This window comes from Felis catus, chromosome F1 (genome assembly GCF_018350175.1).
Source record: "Felis catus isolate Fca126 chromosome F1, F.catus_Fca126_mat1.0, whole genome shotgun sequence".
Lineage (NCBI taxonomy): Eukaryota > Metazoa > Chordata > Mammalia > Carnivora > Felidae > Felis > Felis catus.
In genome coordinates, this window is record NC_058384.1 from 36,111,345 (window position 1) to 36,134,555 (window position 23,211).

At 35.7% G+C, this 23,211-nt stretch overlaps 1 protein-coding gene across 1 annotated transcript in view; it reads right to left on the reverse strand.

The window, feature by feature from the left end:
* ZBTB41 (zinc finger and BTB domain containing 41) overlaps positions 1 to 20,697 on the reverse strand; it is a 55,442-nt gene extending 34,745 nt beyond the window's left edge. The window contains exons 1-6 of the mRNA XM_003999348.6: positions 20,582 to 20,697; positions 18,688 to 19,939; positions 10,237 to 10,444; positions 9,488 to 9,557; positions 7,273 to 7,420; positions 3,403 to 3,532 (exon numbers count right to left, since the gene is read on the reverse strand). Coding sequence (XP_003999397.1) covers positions 3,403 to 3,532; positions 7,273 to 7,420; positions 9,488 to 9,557; positions 10,237 to 10,444; positions 18,688 to 19,810 — 1,679 coding nt within the window. The 5' untranslated portion in view covers positions 19,811 to 19,939; positions 20,582 to 20,697. The remainder of the gene's footprint in view (positions 1 to 3,402; positions 3,533 to 7,272; positions 7,421 to 9,487; positions 9,558 to 10,236; positions 10,445 to 18,687; positions 19,940 to 20,581) is intronic.
* Positions 20,698 to 23,211: the final 2,514 nt, after the last annotated feature.

Here is a 23,211-nt window from a genome sequence, read left to right on the forward strand (position 1 = left end):
CTAAAACTATCCTCGCACCCCTATGTATTAAGTAATTAAAAGTAAAAAGATGGAAGGTTGTTTTAGTTTTTGGTTTGTCTGCTTTTTGTTTTTATAGAAAGACCTTTAAGATAAAAATAATTTATAAGGCATAAAATAAAGTATAATTTACCAGTCTATAAATATAAGTTTTCATATAAATATAGCATACTGATTTTCGTATTTTACCATGATATCAGTTTGTTATTTTAAGAAAGTGGCATTTCTAATGTTTTTAAATTATGGAACTTTTATATGCTGAAGGATATAAAATATGAATAGTGTTTAAAGAACAGTATTATTACATTTACATGCAGAGTAAGACATAGAATATTGCTATACCTTAGAATGCCTCCACGTTACTCTGTTCTCTCAGGGATAACCACGTATGTCAACCATTCCCCCTCTTCTTTGTTTTACTACCTAGTAGTATATATCACTAAACAATATACTGTATATTTTTGAAAAACTGAGTAGCAAGTACAAATCTAGTAACATTACCACTATTAGTTAAAGGGCCCACAAGATAAAATGAATAGGGTCTCTGTATCAAAGTCTGGCTGTAGCTTGCTTGAGCACTAGCAAAAGCCCTTTCCAGCATGTCAGTGGGGAAAGTCATGAATAAATACCGGAAAACATAAGGTTCACCACAATCAGAGCATCTGACAATCTAGAGTGGATCAAATACGAGAAGTCTGACAGAAATACATACAGTCAAAGTAAATAGGCTATTGTATACACTTGGCTTCCAAACTTACTATGAACTATCTCTAATTCCCATGGACAGGTCAAAAAACATTTCTGTGAAATCAAACAAATATCCTCAGTCAAATCAAGCAGCAAGGCGTAAATATAATCATAGGAACTTCACTGGCATACACGTGCCATACAGTGGCAGAGCATAGATAAGAATTTGAAACAGAATCAGGGAGAAGGAAATGGGGAGTTGCTACTCAATAGGTATGAAGTTTCAGTTATGCAAGATGAGTAAATTCTAGAGGTCTGCTGTACAACATCGTGCCTACAGTTAACAATACTGTATCATGCACTTAAACACTTATTAAGAGGGTAGATCTCATATTAAAAGTTCTTACCACATTAAATTAAAAGAAAAATATTTTGGGTCGGACCTGCTCTAGCATTCTGACTCCCAGTTCTTAAAAGAGGAAACATGGTAGCAGGGACCTCAGCAATGACAAGCCCCAACGTGTCATGGGTCACTACTACTACTAGTGTGGGCTAACTACCCATTGCACACACATGTTGCACAACTGACAACTTGGAAACCTCATTCACCATCCTCCTATGAATTCCTGTTGCCGCCCCCCAGTATTAGAATTCCTATTTCCCATAGCCCTCATCTTCCTCTTCACCAGTTTACCTTCTCATTCTGGTGAAGCATGCCTTTTAGTTGCTTCATGAGAAAGAGTACATCAAAGACTACCTTTTTGGTATCATGAAAAATGTCTTTATGATCCTTAGGTCTGATTGTTAGTTTAACTAAGAACTGAATTCTAAGCTGGAAATACTTTTCTTTCAGAATTTTGAAAGTACAACTGCATCATCTTATTTCTAGTGTTGCCGTTCAGAGAGATGTCCAAGTACTTCTAATTCGTAATTCAGCATATGTAACTTTTTTTCCCTGAAAATTAGAAGCATATAGAAGCTTCTCTTTGTCCCCAGTGTTCCGAAATATCACAGCAATATATCTTGGGAGTAGGTTTATTTTCATCTAATGTCCTAAGCATTTGATGAATAATTTCAGTCTGGCAACTCATGTGCTTCAGTTCTGGGAAATTATTTTGAATTATTCAGTGATGATTTTTTTCCCCTTGCTATTTTCGCTATTCGTTCTTTCTTTCTAGACCTCTTGACTGGTTCCCTAATGCTCTAATCCTTATTTTACATTTCTGTATCTTTTTGCTCTACCTTTTGGGAGATTCCCTCAACTTCATTCTTCAATCCTTCCATTAGGCTTGTTTACTTTGTCTATCATACTTTGAATGTGATTTGTTATGTGACTCTTTTATATAGCATCCTGTTCTTGTGTAATGGATTCTTTATCTTCAACTTTATCTTCAATGGAATATCCATAACAGTTGTTTATCTTCTTTTTTTTGGAAGTTTTCATCTTTCTGGATAATCTGTTTCCTTCAAGTTTTTTTTTTCCCCTTCCTGATTGTGTTGGAATCTAGCTTTCACATTAAAGGTTTTCTTTCTCTGTTTTTTAATTCTTCTATCTGTCCATGATTAAGTGTGATAGACTAAAAAGTGGATGGGATGGTCAAAGAACATGAGGGGGCCCTGATGACTTCAGAGTAGGTGATCTAGGTGTACTATTTGTTAGGGAATATATTTGCACTTTCGTTGTTCAGATTTTCAGAGAATTGTTTTCTAACTACTGCTGGGGGAATAAAATCTAAAACTCAAGAGGTCAGAAGGGATAAGGCCTGGGGCTCACTGCTTCCAGAATTCAGAAAGCATTCATCATATGACAACATGGTATAGTCCAGTCCAGATATCTGCTGAATTGGGAGAGGGGTCGGTGCCCACCAGCAATGACCTGTGTGGGTGTCAGAAGAAAATCCAAAGAGGGGCGCCTGGGTGGTTCAGTCGGTTAAGCGGCCGACTTCAGCTCAGGTCATGATCTCGCGGTCCGTGAGTTCGAGCCCCGCGTCGGGCTCTGTGCTGACAGCTCAGAGCCTGGAGCCTGTTTCAGATTCTGTGTCTCCCTCTCTGTGACCCTCCCCCGTTCATGCTCTGTCTCTCTCTGTCTCAAAAATAAATAAACGTTAAAAAAAAATTTAAAAAAAAAAAAAAAGAAGAAAATCCAAAGAATAGAACTTCTAAAGAAGTTTTTACTCCAGTGCTCCTTGTTCTGCCTCCCCTTCACTCTAGTTCCAGAGGCATCTGATACTGCCTACTCCTATTCCTTCTGTGGATTCTCTGATGTAAACTATGTTCTCAATTTCTCCATCACCACCTTGGGATTTGTGTTTCTGAGACCTGCTAAGTCAGTTACCACTGATTCATCTGCTTTCCAGTTTCCAAATCTGTGTTGTTCTTGTCATCCTTCTGTTCTCCCTGTCTCTGTAGCTTACTATCTTTTAAATCAGTCAATCAATAACTTTTAATGTAGTTTTATTAGAGTTCCAGAAAGAAATGTTACCTGTGTTAAATTCACTATCTAAACCTGAAAATCCTGATTTCATATCATCTTCTATAACATTTTATATAATTTCTTCGCATATCCTTAAATTTCAAACTAAAGCATAATTCAAGTATCTCACATCTGGCATTACCCTAATCCTTCTAAACTATATTTGTTAATTATTTGTATATAACAGTACCAGGATTTTTCTGGGTGTGTGGATAATTCCTCACCTTTCTCGTACTGATTTTCCACAGATAAAGCAAGTCCATTTTCTCTTTCCACCATGGGTACATTCTATATGGCGTTTCAAATTTCCAGTGTCATTAAACTGGCGACCGCATATATCACATGGAAAAGGACCTACAAAGGAAAGAAAGTGTACATTTAAAGTTTAAAGAATCGATACTAAGTTAAATTTAATGGGCATGTTGTCAATGTATACCTACCACTGTAAGTACATACACAATTATGTATACCTACTATTGTAAGTACATAAATAACACAATAAAGTTATTTATTTATAGTTTTCTCTTCTCTTCTGGACTGTTCATTCCTAGAAGGCAAGTTACAATCACCTCTATATGGTTAGAGCTGAGTTTAGGGCGTGGCATCTAATATAATAAATGTTGAATAATGTAATGGGTTAATAAATTGAAATGGCCAATTCCTAGTTTGAAATCAGACTAGAATAAAGTAAAAAATGTTATACACCAGATTTCTGGGGAGAAGGGGTACTGAGAAACTCTGGTAGAATAAACAAAGGACTTCAAAGAGTTCATAATCTGGAAATATATTGTCGTTCTCAAAACCACACATTTTTAACGACGTTGCCTAGACTGAAAACACTGTGGACTCTATTGTGAACTCTAATGAGAAATTAATCATGGCACAACAATGGAAAGAAAATGGCATTTGGACACTGGAATTCAGAAACATCTATAAGCAAAACAGTTCAGTAGCCACAGTAGTTTTGGGGGGAATTTCAACACGTTTTTGAGAGACGACCTCAAAATGTATTAAGTATCTTCAACATATTTTTGTTTCATCTTCCATGAGATCTGAGTCTTTCATTCATTTATTAACTCATTCAACAAGTATTTATTGATTCTTAATTCATATTTAGCACTGGGTTAAGCAAAGCAGTGCTATGGAAAATCTCCGCCTCCTCTTACATCCCTCTTCACCAAAAAAGGCTCCAAGAAGGTGGGGAAAAAAGATTCAGCATAAACACAAAGATAAAGAAATGAAGTAAATAAAGTGCTAAGATGAGCAGATTACAGCAAGAGTAAGTTAGGCAGAGAGTGAAATAACTTTATGTGCTACTGAAGGCTCCAGTTGGGGGAAGAAAGAAAGCAGCTTTCTCTTTCATGCTCAGTTACTTATCAGAGTTTTTCAAATGAAATACCTACATTCTTTCCCCTCTATTAGATATCCAGTTTTGCATACAGTTAAACTTACTTGAACTTCTATTTATGAAGCTATGCTGGGAAGTTAGTAAAGCAGATTTTCATTCCAACTCTCTACATAGGATAAAATTAGAAGATTTGACTTTAAAGCCCACTGTAACTTTTACACTTACACATGGAGATACATTAAAAATTCTTCTACCCTGGGGCACCTGGGTGGCTCACTCGGTTAAGCTTCTGACTCTTTATTTCGGCTCAGGTCATGATCTGGCAGTTCGCGAGACTGAGCTCCATGTCGTGCTCTGTGCTGGCAGGGCAGAGCCTGCTTGGGATTCTCTACCTCCCTGTCTCTCTGTCCCTCTCCTGCTTGCATCTTCTCTCGAAAATAAATAAATAAACATTAAAAAAATTCTTCTGCCCTAACTGTTCAGATTGTATTTCTTAGATATCACTCCCTCTGAATTACAGAATATATAATCCTAATGTAGGCGGTGTGAATATGACCCAGAATAGCCTAAAGCAGTAATACTCATGTGTGTGGTATCTGGACCATCAGCATCAGCATCACCTAGGAACTTGTTAGAAATACAAATTCTTGGGCCACACCTCAGACCTGAACCACTAACCTAACATACAGTGATTCAAGTAAACAGAAACAGAGATGGGATGCAAAAGAATTTGTGTGTGTGTGTATACAAAACATACATATGTCATATATATTTACATATGCAATATATACATGTACATATATAAAACATATGCACACATGGTTCTAATTCAACCATCTTTTCAAGAATGCTTTCTTTAACAACTCTGTTATCAGTTCAAGAATCTGCTTGTATACTTTTACTGATAGGAAAATAACTATTGTGCAAGACAACTTACTTCAATGTATAAGTTCCAATACTTTAAAAAATTTCTAAATTGGGGCGCCTGGGTGGCGCAGTCGGTTAAGCGTCCGACTTCAGCCAGGTCACGATCTCGCGGTCCGGGAGTTCGAGCCCCGCGTCAGGCTCTGGGCTGATGGCTCGGAGCCTGGAGCCTGTTTCCGATTCTGTGTCTCCCTCTCTCTCTGCCCCTCCCCTGTTCATGCTCTGTCTCTCTCTGTCCCAAAAATAAATAAACATTGAAAAAAAAAATTAAAAAAAAAAAAAATTTCTAAATTGAAACTAAATCTATACCTTAGGATTTCCACTCAATATTCTTAGAATGCCTATTTATTTACTAAATGATATACTTAACAAAAGCTGAAATAGAAAATCAGGAACAGAAAAAGGAAGTGGAAACAAATATGTTCACTATAAAAATTATTATATTTTGCTATGATGTTTCTATAACATGGGACAAAAAGGGATTGCCTATGATTTTCACCTCAAAAAGGAAGAAGCCCACCAATTCCCCAAGAGAAACTCTTTTTCCTGGAACTAATGTATAAAGAAACTTCTCACATGCAACATGCAATCATGAACGTGTCTCCAACTATATTTCTGATAATTATAAAACTTGCTTCATATGATGGTATCTTAGAAATGCCAAGATGAAATCCTATGATAGACCAACTTACTAAGGACAATTCAAAAAAGGACTAAGCTAAAAAATAATCTTCCAGCATACACTAGTCTTATATACAATTATAAAGATTTAAGTGTTCCTTATTGAACAATAAAGTCTCAAAAGTTTTCGAAGATAGGTGCTCTACCTTTCCCAAACAAAATTTCAAGGTCCTTCAAGTGTTTCACATGACATAATTTTAAGACCTTATGTCACCATAATTACCCACCTCTTGAGAATGTACTTGTCAATATCTATCTTGAATGCAGTATCCAGAAATGAATTCAGTATTCCAGATGAATTTAAAATCAGTGAGATAATTACCTCCCTGATTCTGACCAATACATTTTTATTAATACAGTTTAAAACTACAGTAGTTTTTGTCAGTCATATGACATTACTGTTCAGATTGTGCCTAAAAAGCTTCTGCTTTTAAGCCCATCTATAAATAAAGGAGTTTGGATTCTATACCATTTTATAGTTCTGTAATCCCCAATGACCAAAGGTCAGATTATTCCCATGTTTATGACTTTGTATTTACTCTCAATTACTTTTAACTTCATTTATTTTAACCTTTTGTACAGCACAAGATTTTTTTTTTTAATCTTTATTTTCTGGTGTATTAGCTACACACGCCTATAATTTGGAAGGCAGCCATACTCACCACTACACTACCAATGCTGCGCAGCAAACGGCCTCTACTATGGATGACAACAATTCCCTAGCAGTATTGACTGTCATAAATGTACCTAACTGTACTACCATCTGGCACACAGGTTTCCACCTTGACTGTAAGCATTAGACAGAGGATTTGCCAAATACAATGCTAAATTCCACATATACTAAGTTAATTTTATTCCCTTAAAAAAAGAGTTTTTTCCAACAAAAATGCCTTATTCAAGCACTCACAGATCTATCCACCAATTAACTATGAATAAATGCTGTTTATGACTACAGACACATCTGCCACCAAAACAAAACATAAACATATTTACTCATCTCTAGGAACAGCAGCAAATCCAGTATTCCTCCCAATTTATCTGACTTCCTTCCCCTAAGTGGTTCAACAGCAGCAGGCTCCTCTAGCATGATGTGATAATCAATAATTACTATGACTGCTTTTAGAAAAAGTAATTTGCTTACCCAGATGGAACTTTTCTTGATGCTTTAACCGTGCAAATCGTGATTTGAAATGTTCTTCGCAATAGGTACACTTAAAAGGTTTATCTTGAGAATGCAGAATCATATGTTCCTCCAAGTGTGGTCTTCGAGTAAAAGATTTCTTACAAATCTAAGAGAAATGTATGCAAAACATAAGGAAACCTGAATTAAAAATAAAATACAAAGCTCATGAGAAATAAACTCATGAATTCAAGCAGTTAAAGGAAAATTTCTCCCAACAGAAAAGTTACCCAAAATAGAATCAAATTTTAATCATGCAGAAAAAAGCCTTAGAGGAATTATAGTAAGGAATTATTTTAAATTCATACTAAAGGTTGATGAATTTCCACTCCTTGCATTTCTAATAGGCTAATTTCTAGGATTACACAGTAACCTTAATACCTTAATTCTAGCCAAGATTTCTAACATCCATTAAATTTATATTTTTAAATCACTTATATATCATAAATAGGTTTTATTATTGTTGCCATATACTTAATTAGGAATAGGAGCAAGAAACTGCAGAAAAATAATTTTAGAATTTATCTCTTAAAGTAGTCAAAAGGAAGACATACAGCTTTTTAGAGAAATCTGGCAGACACAAGATTTAAAAAGGGGGAGGTCAATGAAGGTTCATCACTGTAACAGATATACCACTTCAGGGGCATGCTGTTAATGGGGGAGAACAGGCATTTGTGGGGGCAGTGGGGTATGGGAAATCAATATACTTTCCTCTCAATTATATTGTAAAACTTAAACCGCTCTGAAAAATAAAGTCTCAATTTTCTTTTATTAAAAAAGGCGGGGGCTGTTAACAATGACAACAGTAACAACAACAATAATAATATAGCATATACTATATACCAGGCACATGCTAAATAATTCATGGTTTATTTTACTTAATTCTCACAATAATCCTACGAGGTAGATATAATTATTATCACCATTTTACAGCTGAGTATAATGAAGTTTATTAAGGAAAAGAAACCAACTTATGTAGACCCAAATAATTAATAACTAACTTCAATTCCTACAAGCTGAAATCAGAGAGACAGTGAAAATTTTGCTGTATAAATACATTGAAGCCTGAAAATAAGGAAGACAAATGACAGCTTGTGACTCCTTTAAACAATATTTACCTAAATAATGAAAAAGATGTTAGTGAATGTGGTGCAACAGGTATCTAAAAATTCTTTGCTACTACTGGAAAAACAGAAATGAATTCCCTTCCCCTTAAATCTGACCTGACTGTAGGGACTTGTTTGAACAACAGAATGTGTTAAAAGTGATGCTCAGTGACTTCTGAGGCCTAGGCCTTAAAAACTCCTATCATTTTTACCTAGGCTTCTTAGAGTTTAGCTGCCATGCTAGAAAAAAGATCAAGTAGTCTCATGAAAAGACCAAAGGGGAAAAGAACCAAGGTCCCCAGCCAACTGTCCTTGCTAAGCTCCTCGCTGTCAGCCAACATCAAGTTCCAGCCATGAGTGGCCCCAAAACACACCAGACCATCTGTGTCAGCTGAAAACAACTGAGTGACTTCAGATGACAACATGTGGAACCGAATTACCTAGCAAAGCTGTTCTCCAAATTTAGATGACTGACCCACAAAATGGTGGGATATAATAAGACAGTTGTTAAAGGCCCCTGAGTTTTGAGACAGATAACTAGAAATGGAGGGAAAATTCTAAACACTTTACACTCCTGTTAGTATAATAATGTCAGTTTATATACACAACATAAGTACACGGTATGGTAGTTACACTAAAAAACTGGGGCTGCTGGGTGGCTCAGTCGGTTGAGCCGTTTGACTCTTGGTTTTGGCTCAGGTCATGATCTCACAGTTCATGAGTTGGAGCCCTGCACAGGGCTCCATGCTGACAGTGCAGAGCCTGCTTGGGATTCTCTTTCCCCTGCTCTCTCTGCCCCTCCCCTGCTCTCTCTCCCTCTGTCACTCTCTCAAAATAAATAAGAAAAAAAAAATTTTGTTTTAAATAAGAAATAAAAACTAAGATTTCCATCAGGTCCACCATCTAAACACTAATCCTTATGGGGTTTAATTTATAAATATTAAGATAACTTTGTGTAAGATTCTAAAAGTGAGATAAGCTAAGTTTATATTTTTTTAACATCTAATTACTTTCCCCAAAGGTAACATTATATTTATTTTGGTTTTTTACTACAAATTAAAAGGTCTTACATCACATTTCCAACTTTCACTCTTAGTCTTCTTAATGGAGATAAATTCTTGTGCATTTTCAGGATGAAATCTATAAGGAAAAAAAAAGACTGTTAGGAAAAGATTACATTAGTTAAGTCAGTATTCCATATGATCTGTCAACAGTGACTGTAAGAATCAGGCACTGATTTCTTTCATTAAGAGACAGACACATGTATATGCCTAAATTTATGCAGAAATAGTCAAAGACAATGTAATCATATTTTAAATACATTCAGAAACCTAGCTATTCACAGATAATCTTCAAGGTAATTCACTTGAGTTTTTTTAGTCCAAATTTCAGTAAATTTCCTTTCTTAAAGTTAAATATGGAAAACTGACTAAACATGCTTTCTCTCACAAATTTTTATACACTAAAGACAAAGTTGAGCATGAGGAATAAGTTTCCTAGGTCTAAAAACATAGATTTTGAAAATATACTTGCCAAAACCCAAAATAAAAAACAGGATGACCAAAATGCTATCTTAAACTTCTATAGTTCTTGTTTCAACATTAAAAAACTTCATCTCAATAGCATCAATAAAAAATATAAACTAACATTTGCTGCTCTTAATATATCTGTAATCAAATATATTTGCAATCAAAAATGTTTGCAAAATACTAAGCAACGAAAGAATTGGAGACAAGCACTCCATAAATGTTTTTAGCTTACTCCATATTTAAATTAGAAGGCACAATAAAGTATATTATGGAAGCAAGATAATACTTGCCTCTTAACATGCTTGGCTAAAGTCTTCTTGCTTGCATGAAGTTTATTACAATAAGGGCACTTGTGCTCCTTCTTATGAAATTCTGTTTCATTACTGTGCTTCTTTCTGTGAACAGTTAGATTAGACTTTGTCGAATAGCGCTGGTGACAAATATCACACTCAAAGGGCTTCTCACCTGTGTGAACACGTGTGTGGCTCTCATATTTCCCTATAAAAAGAGAGAAACTAAAATTAAATTCATTGTATTTGGTACAAAGTGACTGAAATTTGACTGTGCAATAAAATCCCATGACTAGTAACATTTAATACACACACACCTACACACAAGTTTATACCTAAAATACGGTATATATCTCTGATAAACCTCAAGACTTATTACTTTGACCTCACTGCCTTCCTTGAAAACTTGGGTCATTAGAAAAAATTGTTCATGTTTACATTTTTTTTAATGCTTATTTATTTTTGAGAGAGAGAGACACACACACAGCGTGAGCAGGGGATGGGCAGAGAGAGGGAGACAGAATCCGAAGCAGGCTCCAGGCTCTGAATTGTCAACACAGAGCCCGACGCTGGGCTGGAACCTGAGATCATGACCTGAGCCAAAGTCGGATGCTCAACCGACTGAGCTACTCAGGCGCCCCTCGTGTCTACACATTTTAAAAAACAAGACTTTGGGTAAATTTGCTGAACATTCTGTAGGCAAACTGTCGGAACTTAAAACTTTAAAATATATAGATATATTTTAAATGTTACTTATTTTGAAAGAGAGGGAGAGTGAGCATGAGCAGTGGAGGGGCAGAGAGAGGGAGAGAGAGAATCCCAAGCAGACTCCACACTGCCAGCACAGAGCCCAGTGCAGGTCTCGATCTCGTGAACTGTGAGATCACGAACTGAGTCAAAACCAAGAGTCGGACCCTTAACCAACCGAGCCACCCAGGCGCCCCTAAAATATACATATTTTTTTCATTTAAAATTGACCTTCAGCAAAGATCTATTCTTCATTTAACACTTAGTGTTTATATTTTACTTTTACTATGTATATCCATGAACTGAAATTTTCAGATTTGATAGTCCTTTTAAAAACATATTAAAAAGGAAAAACAATATGCTTATGTATCTTATAATATATGATAGTTTTATCTCTCTTCCCACAGAAGGTAATCTGGAAAGGGTATGACAAATCTAGAATTCTCAACAAAACCTATACTTCACTACAACATATTCATATAATATCTCTCCAACTCCTAAGATATGAGAAAACACGTAAATCACCTGTACTTTGATGCATGCATAACGCAAAAGTGCTGAAGCCAACATATATGGGCAGTATCAGGGAAAGCAGGAAAAGGAAAAAATAAACTGGTATCAATGCACAGATACCAGGAATCATACTAATGTGAGATTTGTATTATCTGAATACACACCTAAATTCTGTACAATGTTATAGGTTTCTCCCAACAGGGGGAAAAAAAAAAAATCAAGAAATTTTAACATAGACTTTCCAGGAGAAAAAGTTACAATAAAAAATGAAATACAAAGATATTTTTTGGCTTAATTTTTATTTATATTCCTACTTAGACTAAAATTTTTTCACATCGTTATTTAGAACAGAAATTTCTAAAGTCCAGAGAAGGAACAGCATCACAGGTAAGGGCACAGATCCTGGATACATGTACCTAGATATGAATGCTGGCTCTTTAAATAGCAGACTATATGACCTTGAACAAATAACATCTCTATGCCTCAAATCTTGCTCAGCTGAAAAAAATGGAATGAAAGTATTTACCTCAAAGGACTGTCATAGGCATAAATGAATACACATTAAAGCACTTCTAATGGTGTCTAAGTTATCAATTAACGTTGGCTATTATTATTCTGTAATAGAAGTTGTGAATGTGCACATCTAGTAGCTTAAAATAGAAATTTCAAGGATTCTTTTGAGCAAAAAGCAATAAAAATAAGAAAAAATACTATTGGTAAGAGAAGCAGTTTTCAGTTAAAAGCTAGCTTTGCTTTGCCCTGCAAAATAAATGTGTAAATTTTTCTTCAGGCCAAAGCTAATGTAAAAGTATGGTATTTCAGTCATATACTTAAAAAATATTCTATGTAGATCACGGAAATTAGAAAAAACCCAAAATATTCTATGTCACTGAGGAAAAAAGATAATCATAATTATTATTTTTTTAGGTTTATTTATTTTTGAGAGAGAGAGCAGAGGAGGGGCAGAGAGAGAGAGGTGGACAGAGGAGCTGAAGTGGGCTCTGTGCTGACAGCAGAGAGCCGGATGCAGGGCTCAAACTCATGAACTGCAAGATCATGACCTGAGCCGAAGGCAGACTTAACAGATTGAGCCACCCAGGCACCCCAATCATAATTATTCTTCTACTTAAAAAAATAAATGAGTTCACCAATCTATTATATATATTTATGTATGATTAAGTTTAATAAACACATAGTATATTACCTAAAAATTAATTACATTGCACTTACATAAAAATACCCAGGAAAGGGAACCAAAGTATTTTCCTCAAGGTTGAGGGGGAAGGCTGACAATTATGGGCCAAGAAAAACAAAAGTATGATGAAAAATCCATTAAGTATTTATATATAGACCATATAGATAATGGTTGATGCATTTTTTACATATACGTAGTTAGAAAATTTAGTGTTTGGTCATCTACTAAACTAGCTGTGTGATCTTAATTAGGCTAATATTTAACTTCTCTGTACCTGCGTTTATTAAAACTGCATGGGGCTCTGAGAAGTACATGAGTTAATATAGACACAATGCTTAAAACATTCCTGCACATAGTGAGCACTAATAAAAATCAGTCATTTATTACTATTATTATATGGATTACTAGTCACAGTGCAGACATGTAGTTATACCTCAAATATAAATACAGATAGAGCTGACATATGAATATACATTATAACAGATCAAACTGGGGTTTCAGCTCTCTGAGAACACTGGAAGAACTTGACTTTTTCCACTTGCCATTGTTAAAATGGCCTATCACCTCTGTTCTCTGTCTGCCACCTCTAGGACATACTCTCCATTTACACATGCATATACACACTCTACCACGAATACTTCTGCTGTGTTCAAGGGATGAGATTTAATACTGGAATTTATTGGGGGAAATGTTCTTGTGTGCCACAAGGTGAAATCTGAAATGACTTTTGATAAACGTTACAGATAAGTAGGTTTTATAGAACAAGAGTTGAACTATGTTATGGTTTAAGTCAGTGTTTTACAAACTAAGGTTCATTAGTGTTCATGAAATAAATTACTTGAGTTGTGACTAGCAGTGGGGAGAAAAAGGAATAGAGTAGAAAATATCAGAGTGTACTAATACTAGTTTTGTGCATTTTTTTTGCTTCAATTTATGTATAAGCACATGTGTAAATATGCATATTGTATAATAATATATGTATCTCTGACATTGAACTATCCCAAACACAGATTTATATTGTTTTTTGCAGGGTATAATCAGACCATTTCTGCTATAATATCTTTGGGAAAATGTCTTCTGAGTTGATCTTATTCTTTTTCTATTATAATATGGCATGCATGATTAGATCCTTAACCTTTATTACACATCAATTAGATAAAAAGTACAGAATCCAAACATTATCAATATGTACTAAAATCCCACAATTTTAATTTTGAAAAGATTGAGGTCATTGCATGGAATTAAAAAGTTTTCCTTGACTATGAAAGTTTTCACATTTCATTTTTATTAAACTTGCTTTTTAAAATTATATAAATGACACATACTTATGGAAAAAATGTAAACAAGAGTATACTGTGTAATTTTTAAACAATTAATTTAATGATTAAGTTACATGTAGTTGAATATTAAAACCATCAAAATGACAGTTAACTTAAAAATCAAAAGCACCTTTAACTATTAAACTTCCATTTTTCTACAGACCAGAATTAAGATTTAACCAAGAAAAAAAAAATTTAAACCAAAAGAGCCAAAATTTTAAAAAACTCATTTAAATAAATTCATGAGTCCAAGGAGACCAATGAAAATATATAAATTTGAATGATTCATTATGACATTAAGAATATCTGAAGTGAAAAAACTTTTTTGTTAAGTTATTAATTCAATTTTATGCATATTGGCATTGCAAGGCCAGTTATCTCTATGGATTTGCATTTCTGAACAATAGAAAGACATAACTTCTCAGGAAACACTGACCCCATGAGAGTCAGGTAGATCTCCAGGGGCCAGTGGGGAAAAATTTTAATTAGATATTAAATTGCATATTTAAGAAAATTGGTAGCAGTGTGGGAGGCACTCAGCATAAATATAGTCATCTATATCCACTTCTTTTTTTATGGGGTGGGGAAAATTCAACAATAAATCAAAGTGTGCATTTCAAATAAATTTTCAATAAAACATTGTATTCCTTCAGAGAATAATCTATTATGTCGACCACTCTTGATTACCAAAACACATAACATTAACAAATTTCATCCACAGAATTTTTTCTGAAAGAAAAGACACTTCTAAAGAAATTTTCACATGAAAAACTTGACCTTGTGCTTAAGAATTTATTATTCCCCCATATAGGTCATGCAAAATTACCTTTGTCAGGTTTTGTGAGCAGTTTTTACAAAGAGAAACATCGCCAAATTAGCTCATTATATATCTGATATTGCTAAATCTTCTATTATTCTTTGAATTTATTCATATGGCGTACTCTAAAGAATACATAACTAAGATATTTAACCTTAAAGTATTGTGTCACTGTTATAACTCTTCTCTATTAAGAACAAATTGGAATCTCTGTCAGGATGGTCTAGAGAGTCACATTTTTTAAAAAGCTATAAAACATTTTCTACCTCTAGAAGAGATTGTAAATTTAATCCAAGGAAAGATTTTAGTTCCCACTAGGAACAATAAAAAAGATAAATTATCCAAATTTTCTCTCTCATCCCATCTGTCATCTTTTCCCTATTTTTGCCTTTTCACCCACTAGGTTTTTTCACCCACTTTAACCTTAAGGGGGAAAGGTCAAAGGACTCTTATTTGCATGAGAATAGACTGAGGAAGACAGCTGGTAGCCTAAGGAAAAATATAACTGGATCAGAAGTCCCACTCCAAGCAACTATTAAATGCATCAGAAAGGATAAAAGATCCAAAGTAATGGAATCAAATTAGTGGACTACATATTGTGGAGCTAATGGTTCCAGCAGGTCCCACAGCTTATTCATTAATTATCATAACCCACTCCAAGACAGCAAAGTCATAACCTGATAAAGAAGCCCAACTGACTTCTTCCAAGTCCAAAGTTAAGTCAGACACTCACCTTTCAATTTAGTTCAGCTAAATAGGAGCTTACTGAAAACTTGTTATTTGAAACGACCCTGGGTATCAAGAAAGGGCAATAACCAAAAGATACAAAAATTTCAGGCTTAAAATCTCATGAGAAATAAATAACAACCAAAAATCGAGGTAGACATCTTTAAATCTTATGATAGGAATGTGGATGACACCAGGCTTCAACAGTCCTTGAACTGTTTTTTTCTTTTTGTTTTTAAGAATAAACAGGATTTCTGGTGGACATGAGAATGGAGGGAGGACATTTAAGAAACACAAGTCTTCTCCTAATTCACAATTGAATTCTATCCATCACCCAGTCCACTTAATCTATTTTCAGTGCAACTCTCTGATCTACCCTCATCCAACAGCCCATTCTCAACGCTACTCATCTTCCTAGTCCAAGCCCACAATATACTTCTGGTCCTTTCAAATTTCATTCCCTGTACTGAAGCCAGCAAGACCTTCCTAAAACTTCAACAGGCTCTCATTTCCTTTGTCAAAGTTTTTTCAAGTTTCGGCCACTCACTGGATAAAATCTAAACTCTTCTGTTACAGCATAAAAACCATGCAAAATTTAACCTCTGCTTATGTGCCAATCTTCATCTCTTGTCATTTACAATATGCCTCCTCACCCACCGTGAGATCACCACCCTTCAGCAATTTCCAGAACACAATATACCTCAACGTATTCACATATGTTGGTCCTTCTGCCCTATAAATCCTTCCCTATTCTCTAGTTCTCAGCTCAAATGCCACCTGCTCTATGAAATCTTCCCTGTTTCCTTTAGTCTTCTGAATTTTTCCTGATGAGATTATCTTCATTACAGTATGACTGTAGTTTTTGCATGTATTCATTACTTTAACCTTCTTGAGAACACAGAGTACATCATTTCATAGCTGTCTAGCAGTAGTAGGCACATTAGAGATACTCGATAACTATATTAAACTAATGAACAATAAGAGTAGCTAGTATTCCTTGAACACCTAAATTTCACACAGTATTCTGAATGATTCAAGACTATCTCATTTAATCCTCATAATAATCTCCACGAGAAGGTACTATTTGCATTATATTAGCACCATCCCACTCCACTATGAGGAAACAAGAATGCAGACAGGTTAAGTAACTTGCCCAAGACCTGGACTCAAAAGTGCAGGCAGTGTGACATCTGTATAACTCCTGCTTTTTTAACTAGTATGATAGAATTTCAATCCCAATCTTTCTCCCTCTCTTAATCTTGGGGAAAGGCAAGCAGCCCCAAGGAGGCTTAAGCAAAAGAGAAGCGTGGATAAAAGAGGAGTATAATGTCCAATACGTCCAGAAAAGTAGGCTACAAGTAAGTCTACAATGTGACCTATTGATTCTCACAGTTATCTAGGCTGCCCTTGGTAAAAAAAAAAGCTGCAAAACATCCTCCTCTTAGTACATCAGCAACTTAATCCTGAGCAGTGTTTTCCCAAACCGTGTGCAAAGAACTGTAGGTTTTTTTTCTTGTTGTTTGTTTGTTTTTTGGAAATTACAAGAAGTACCACAAAAGTGTCTTACAGTAAAATTTGAGGAAATGCCAGGCTAAATAAAATTACCCAAGTTTCTTTACCAGAGAATTTGACAGAGTTAATACTGACCATGAATTATACAATATAGTTTTTTTCAATCTTACTTGAACATAGAACTCCTCTCTCTTAAAGAATCTCACAGTGCTGTGTTTGAGATGTAAGTATTGGGCCTACAATGCCATTTGGGAACTGACCCCTGCTTACTCATCTCAAGTCAAATCAGGTCAAATTAAGGCAGAACAGAGGGAGGCATGCACTAAGAATACAAAGTCCAAGAAGTAGAATCCATTGAAAAGATAACATGTTCTTAGGTGTCCCAATCAAAAATTATTCTCTTCTCTATACTCCTCATAGCACTTGTTTATAACCCTAAGGGAACATTTATCCAGGCTGAGTTTAGCAAGTTCCTTATATTCCTATGCTCTTCCAATAGAGTTACCCAAGAAAAGTTATTTTATCCACCTTTATACAGAGCCTCAAACACAGTAAAAACAGTAATAACTAATTATTAAACTGGATTGTCAAAAATATTCTGATTTGGAGATTCAATGGCATAATAAAAAGCCAAAAAAGGTTACCACTTATGCCACAGTGTGTACTGTCCCATATTTTGAGAGCAAATGATTACTAATACCTTATAAAATCAATTTCCACCTAACCCAATAACATAAGTACTCAAAACTGCAAGATACATGGGGATATACTAAACCGTAGAAGTAATTTTACAAGGTCAAACTGAACTTAAATGTTCCTTTTATCATTGTATGTGGTGGAATATATTTCACAATTTCATAACTATGATTTATATAGAAATAATTGTTGCACTTTAAAAGTTCACATTTGAACAGTTCCTGTACGATATCTCCAAATATTAGACCTCTTGAAATTTAATGTTCACGGACATATTTTTAACTTAAGGTTAGAGATCACATTTCCTGCATAGACTTTTCTAATGAAGGAAAAGTTGATTTGTTATTGTAATAACCAAAGACCACTACTAATCAAGACATTTCCAAAAGTCTCTACCAACAGAATTAAATTATATCCAGTTCAGTTTTATTCTTAACTATAAGCCTACACTGAGAAGGGACTACATTTCTAATTCAGATATTGCCATGTTCAAGGGGAAATAGTAGACAAACTACTAAATTTAATCTAATATAATCTAATTCAATTTTCTATGACTTGAAAACAGCACTTAGCTATGAAATTAACATAGAAATCAAAGCACCACATTCATAATTATTAATACTCTGTGGAGTTTTTCCATACCAAATACTTGAACTAATGATCTGTCACCTTTTAGTGGGGCATGAGGAAGAGAAAATAAAGGCTAAAAAGACTTAAATTCCTTCAAAAAAAACCCCCAAAACCCCCAAAACCTTAAATTCCTGAATCGAAAGAAATTTAAAACCGGATAAAATATGTAATGCCTATCAAATACCCATCTTCATTAAATATTCCTTTTAAAAGTTACCTTCAAAGTTTATTTTTAACTATCACCTTTAAAATATCCAGAAAAGTAAGTTATTAGAGACAGAAAAAAGTTTTCTTACCTATGCGGTCAAATGTCTTATCACATTTAGGACACTGCAGTATTTTTTTGTTACTGTTCTGAATGACTACAGGAGTTAACCCCTCATGAATATTTCCTACAGAATCACCAGCCTCAGGTTCCTCTTCTGCATCATTCTGATCTTTTTCACTGTGTTCTTCAATGTCAGAGTATTCATCTGACATTTCCTCCTCTAGCTCATCTTCTTCAGCATTATATTCACTTCCAGGGTCCTCAGAATCATTTCTATCTGACTTTTCCTTATCAAAATGTTCTGGATTCAAATTGTCTGACCCATCGCCACTTTCTTGTTCATCATCACTGGTGTCATCAAACTTAACAGGACACTTCCGATTCCTTTTTGATCTTCTCGTGGAAAAACTTCTCTCCAGCATTTTTAACCCATGTTTTTTCCCTAATAAAAGGGACCTATGGGTTTTAGCCAAATGATTCTCTAAAGACTTTTTGTAACAAAAATGTCTGCTACAGAATTTACACTGATGATTATTTGATAGTCTTCCAGTTAATTCACTTAGTGTTTCTTCTGGCGAGGACTTTTCAGACAGCTCAGACTGAAAAGTGGCAACATTTTCATTATTTAGCAATTTAACTGCATCTATAATGTCCAGAAATTTTGCTGCCTCTAAAACAAGAGGTATTTCGTATTTGTACACAAAAAATTCTGATGTGTAAAGAAATTCAAGCAAATGCTGAAAAACTGAGTGTGTTACGTGATCCAGGGTGACAACATCAGTGCTTGGATTTTTGCTCAAACACGCATGAAAGTAACTACTGCCAACAGCAACAACAACTTTATGTGCACTAAATTCTTTTCCTTCTACTATGATAAGTAAGTCACAGAAAGATGGTTGCTTCTGCCTGTCATCATTTAAATACTTCAGCAAATTCTTGTTATACTGCAAAGAACTCAGAAGTTTTCTCTGATCTGGCGAGGGAGGAAGTTCCTGGTAACAGTGAAGAGCTTCAGGAGTCGGTCTTTCTGTGGAATGAGTGTAGGTTACTTCGTCACACTCCACTGCAACATCTCCTTCTGAAGAATCTTTATGGTAGCCTAGGTGGATCTTCTCGTCAAGATTTGAAGTAACCTTTCTCCTTTTCTTCATTGCAGTACAACAATTTCAGAACAAGAAACTTCATAAGTGTCTTAAGGGATTTATTTAAAAAAAAAAAAAAAACAACTAGATTGTCTTGGCTAACAGCTTCTGGAGGGGCGTGCCCGAGGGTTTCATGGTCTGCAAAAGAGTAAGAACCACGTAAAATAACTCTATGGCAAAGCAATCCCAAATCATTCAAGGCATTCGTCTACTAATCGTTTCCAAATCAGAACTAAATTATGATAAAGTCACAGCTTCCACTCATTCGTGGCTAAGGTTTTAGGGTGGAGAACAAGGAGGGCCGGGTTATAAAAGACAGCCAACAAAAGAATAATTTTAAAGGAAGCCAGAGCACACCTTTCGTGCCTAAATTCACGAACAGGGTGGAGACAAGGAGGGCGAAAAGGGAACGATCCTTCCAAGAACACTGAGGGTGCAGGTTGAGGCGCGCTACATTCATGGTTTTAGGGACGCTGGGTTGGTGACAATAAGGCCGTCGCGGCCGCGAAATCCAGGTCTCTCCATTAACATGCCTTTTCCCAGGGCGGGCAAGGCACACCTCCTCGGGGACAGACAGCGTCCCGCGGCCAAAATCACCCGGCAGGAGACGGCCCCAGGAGGGGCGCAGAGCAGGAGGAGTAGGGTCAACCAGAGGGACGACTAAAGGAAACAGAAGAGCCTTCCCAGGCCCTGCCCAGGAGGGGACTGCGCTCGCCGGCGGCGAACCCGCTACCCTTCCCACCCCAGTTCCCCTGTGCAAAATCCCCACAGATCCATTACCGGGAACCCAGGGCTCCCCCGCTGGCTCCCAGCCGCTGAGCTCCACTCTCGGCGCGCTCGCTCCAGCGCCTACCCACTTCCGGGTTCAGCCCCCACCTCACCCTCCCTCCCTCCGCTCCTTCCCCTCCCAGAGCCTCGCCGCCTCCGCAGCCACGGAACACGTCAACCGCGCGCGCAGGCTCCAAACCTCCCGGAGCGACCGGCGCGCGGCCCAGCACCGACCACTGCGCATGTGCGCGCTCCCGTCTTTGCGCAGGCTCCGTAAATTCTCCTTGCTCGCCGGAGGACCCTAGCTACGCCCCAAATCCGTTACTCCGGGTTTTCGCGGTGGTTTGGTGGCCTACTGTGATTGAACCAGTCGAAGCTTTGCGGGAAGCCTCGCTGGGGAGTAGGGGGTGTGGGGGGACACTGATGAGTTTAGTAGAAATTGGCAGAGGCACCATAGCACAAATCTTCGCTAATAGCTTTAATAGTGTGCGATCACTCACGCAGCAACGGACAGAAGCTAGTCTTAGCAAACACACTAAAGAACAGACACTGCGATTTCGTGCGGTTTTTTTGTTTTGTTTTGTTTTGTTTTCTGCTTTAAACAGCTAACGCTGTTGATCCTAAAATTATTATGCAACTTCTTAATGAACACAGAAAGCATTGAAAAATGTACATAGAAGTGTACGGCTGTTAGGGCAGGCAACGAAGCCAAAACAGAAAAATACTTAACCACTTTTTGAAACCAGTACCTAAGATTTTGCGTTTCTAACAGAGTGATGCTGATATTTGTGGTCGGAGGGCCACATTTTTAGTAGCAAAGTCCTAGATCATGTGATTTTACAGACGCAAGGAAAATAAGGCAGAGGCTGAGGCTAAGTGGGATAACCAGATTGGTGACCCCACTCTACCTATCACCCCACCACAAAGCATAGCTGGAACCTAGAAGGGCCACAGCTGTCAGTGGAAGAACTGAGGGAAGTGGAGGGGAGTTTCTCCTACGAAAAGACAGAAACTGTGAGGAAACCGACTGACTCAAATTGTCTTGTGATTTGAAAATAGTTAAAACTTAATGAAAATTCCTAGCAAAAACACACATGAATTATGGATGAGGATTCCTATCACCTGGGTGACTCATCCCACAAAAACCAGTCATCTAAAATGAGTAAAAGAACTATAAAGAATAAACTATAAAAGAGTAAAAGAACTATAAAAACAGTATCTGTAGGCTTTGGATGCACAAAGCCTGAAGATATGGGATTCCTCAAAAACAGAAAATAAAATAAATATATTAAAAATATTTTTAAATGAAAGAATTGAAAGGAAAATGAAAAAACAAGAAATTATCAAAAATACCCATCAGATTGGTAATTTAGAGATGAAAGTTATCATTATATTAGTACTTAGTACCCTGAATATAGATTGAAATGTATAGATATGAATTCTTTTACTAAAACAGAAGAAAGGTTAAAACAAGATAGAAAATGAATATATCCAAAGAAATGGAAAAAGAAAAGTGAAATGTAAGACAAACAATAGAGCAAAAATCTGTATATTAGAATACTTAAAAGTTGAGAAATTTCTGGCAAGAAAAAGAGAAAATGCAAATATAAACCCAAGAGTTTATTTTCTTAACAGTTTTCTAAGTCCTGTTGAATGCATATGCTGTTACTGTTAACAGAGTGACATTCAGATGAGTTCTTTAGAATTTACCTTAAAAATTTCCAAAAACGTTCCACCATTAATAATGTCTGTATACACAAAACAGTTTAGTTGTTCTAATGGAGTTTGCTAGTCTTCCCTGAATACTTAATTGAATGAGCGGTAAGTAAATCTGTCTGATGGACTGTCAAATCTTAGAAATGCAGAGAATATAACTGAATGCTGTAGTGATTAAAAGGATGGATATAATCTTCTAACAAAATAATACACACCTGCACTTTAAAAATTGACAAAACTGAAATGAGAAAGACAAATCTAGATTCACATAGTAACTTACAGTAGCTGATTAGATCAGAAGATAGTTACTCAGAAGTATACCATTTCTTTAAAAATTGACATAAATGACCCACATGAAATAGTACATCTAACAGCTACAGTATACATATGGAGCACTTATAAAAATTGATCAGGTTAAAAAAAATTGATCAGGTTAAAAAAGTTGATCAGATATTATACCATAAAGCAATATCAACGTATTTCAAAGAAATGTAACAAGACTATCGGTGAATAGCAACAATAATAATAATTTAAAATTTTCCATATGGTGGAAACTAATATAAATTCCAAGTAACCTATGGTTCAAAGAAGGAATCACAATGGAAATTACCACATAATTTGAATTGAATGATATTAAAAATGCAGCATAGCAAAATTGTGATATATATATATCTCAAGACATGTATTAAGGGTAGTTTATATCTTTAAGTTCACATGATACCAAAAAAAAAAAAAGCTAAAAATGAATGAGCATCTAAGTTCTCAAGAAGTTAGAAGAGTATATTGAAAATAAAGAAAAGCAAGAAAAAGGGTAAGATAGGAATTAATGAAATAGAAAAGAAACATATTTACAGATCAGCAAAGCCAAATGTTGGTTCTTTCAGAGAAAAAATAACATTGATAAGCCTGTAGCAAAAATGACTAAG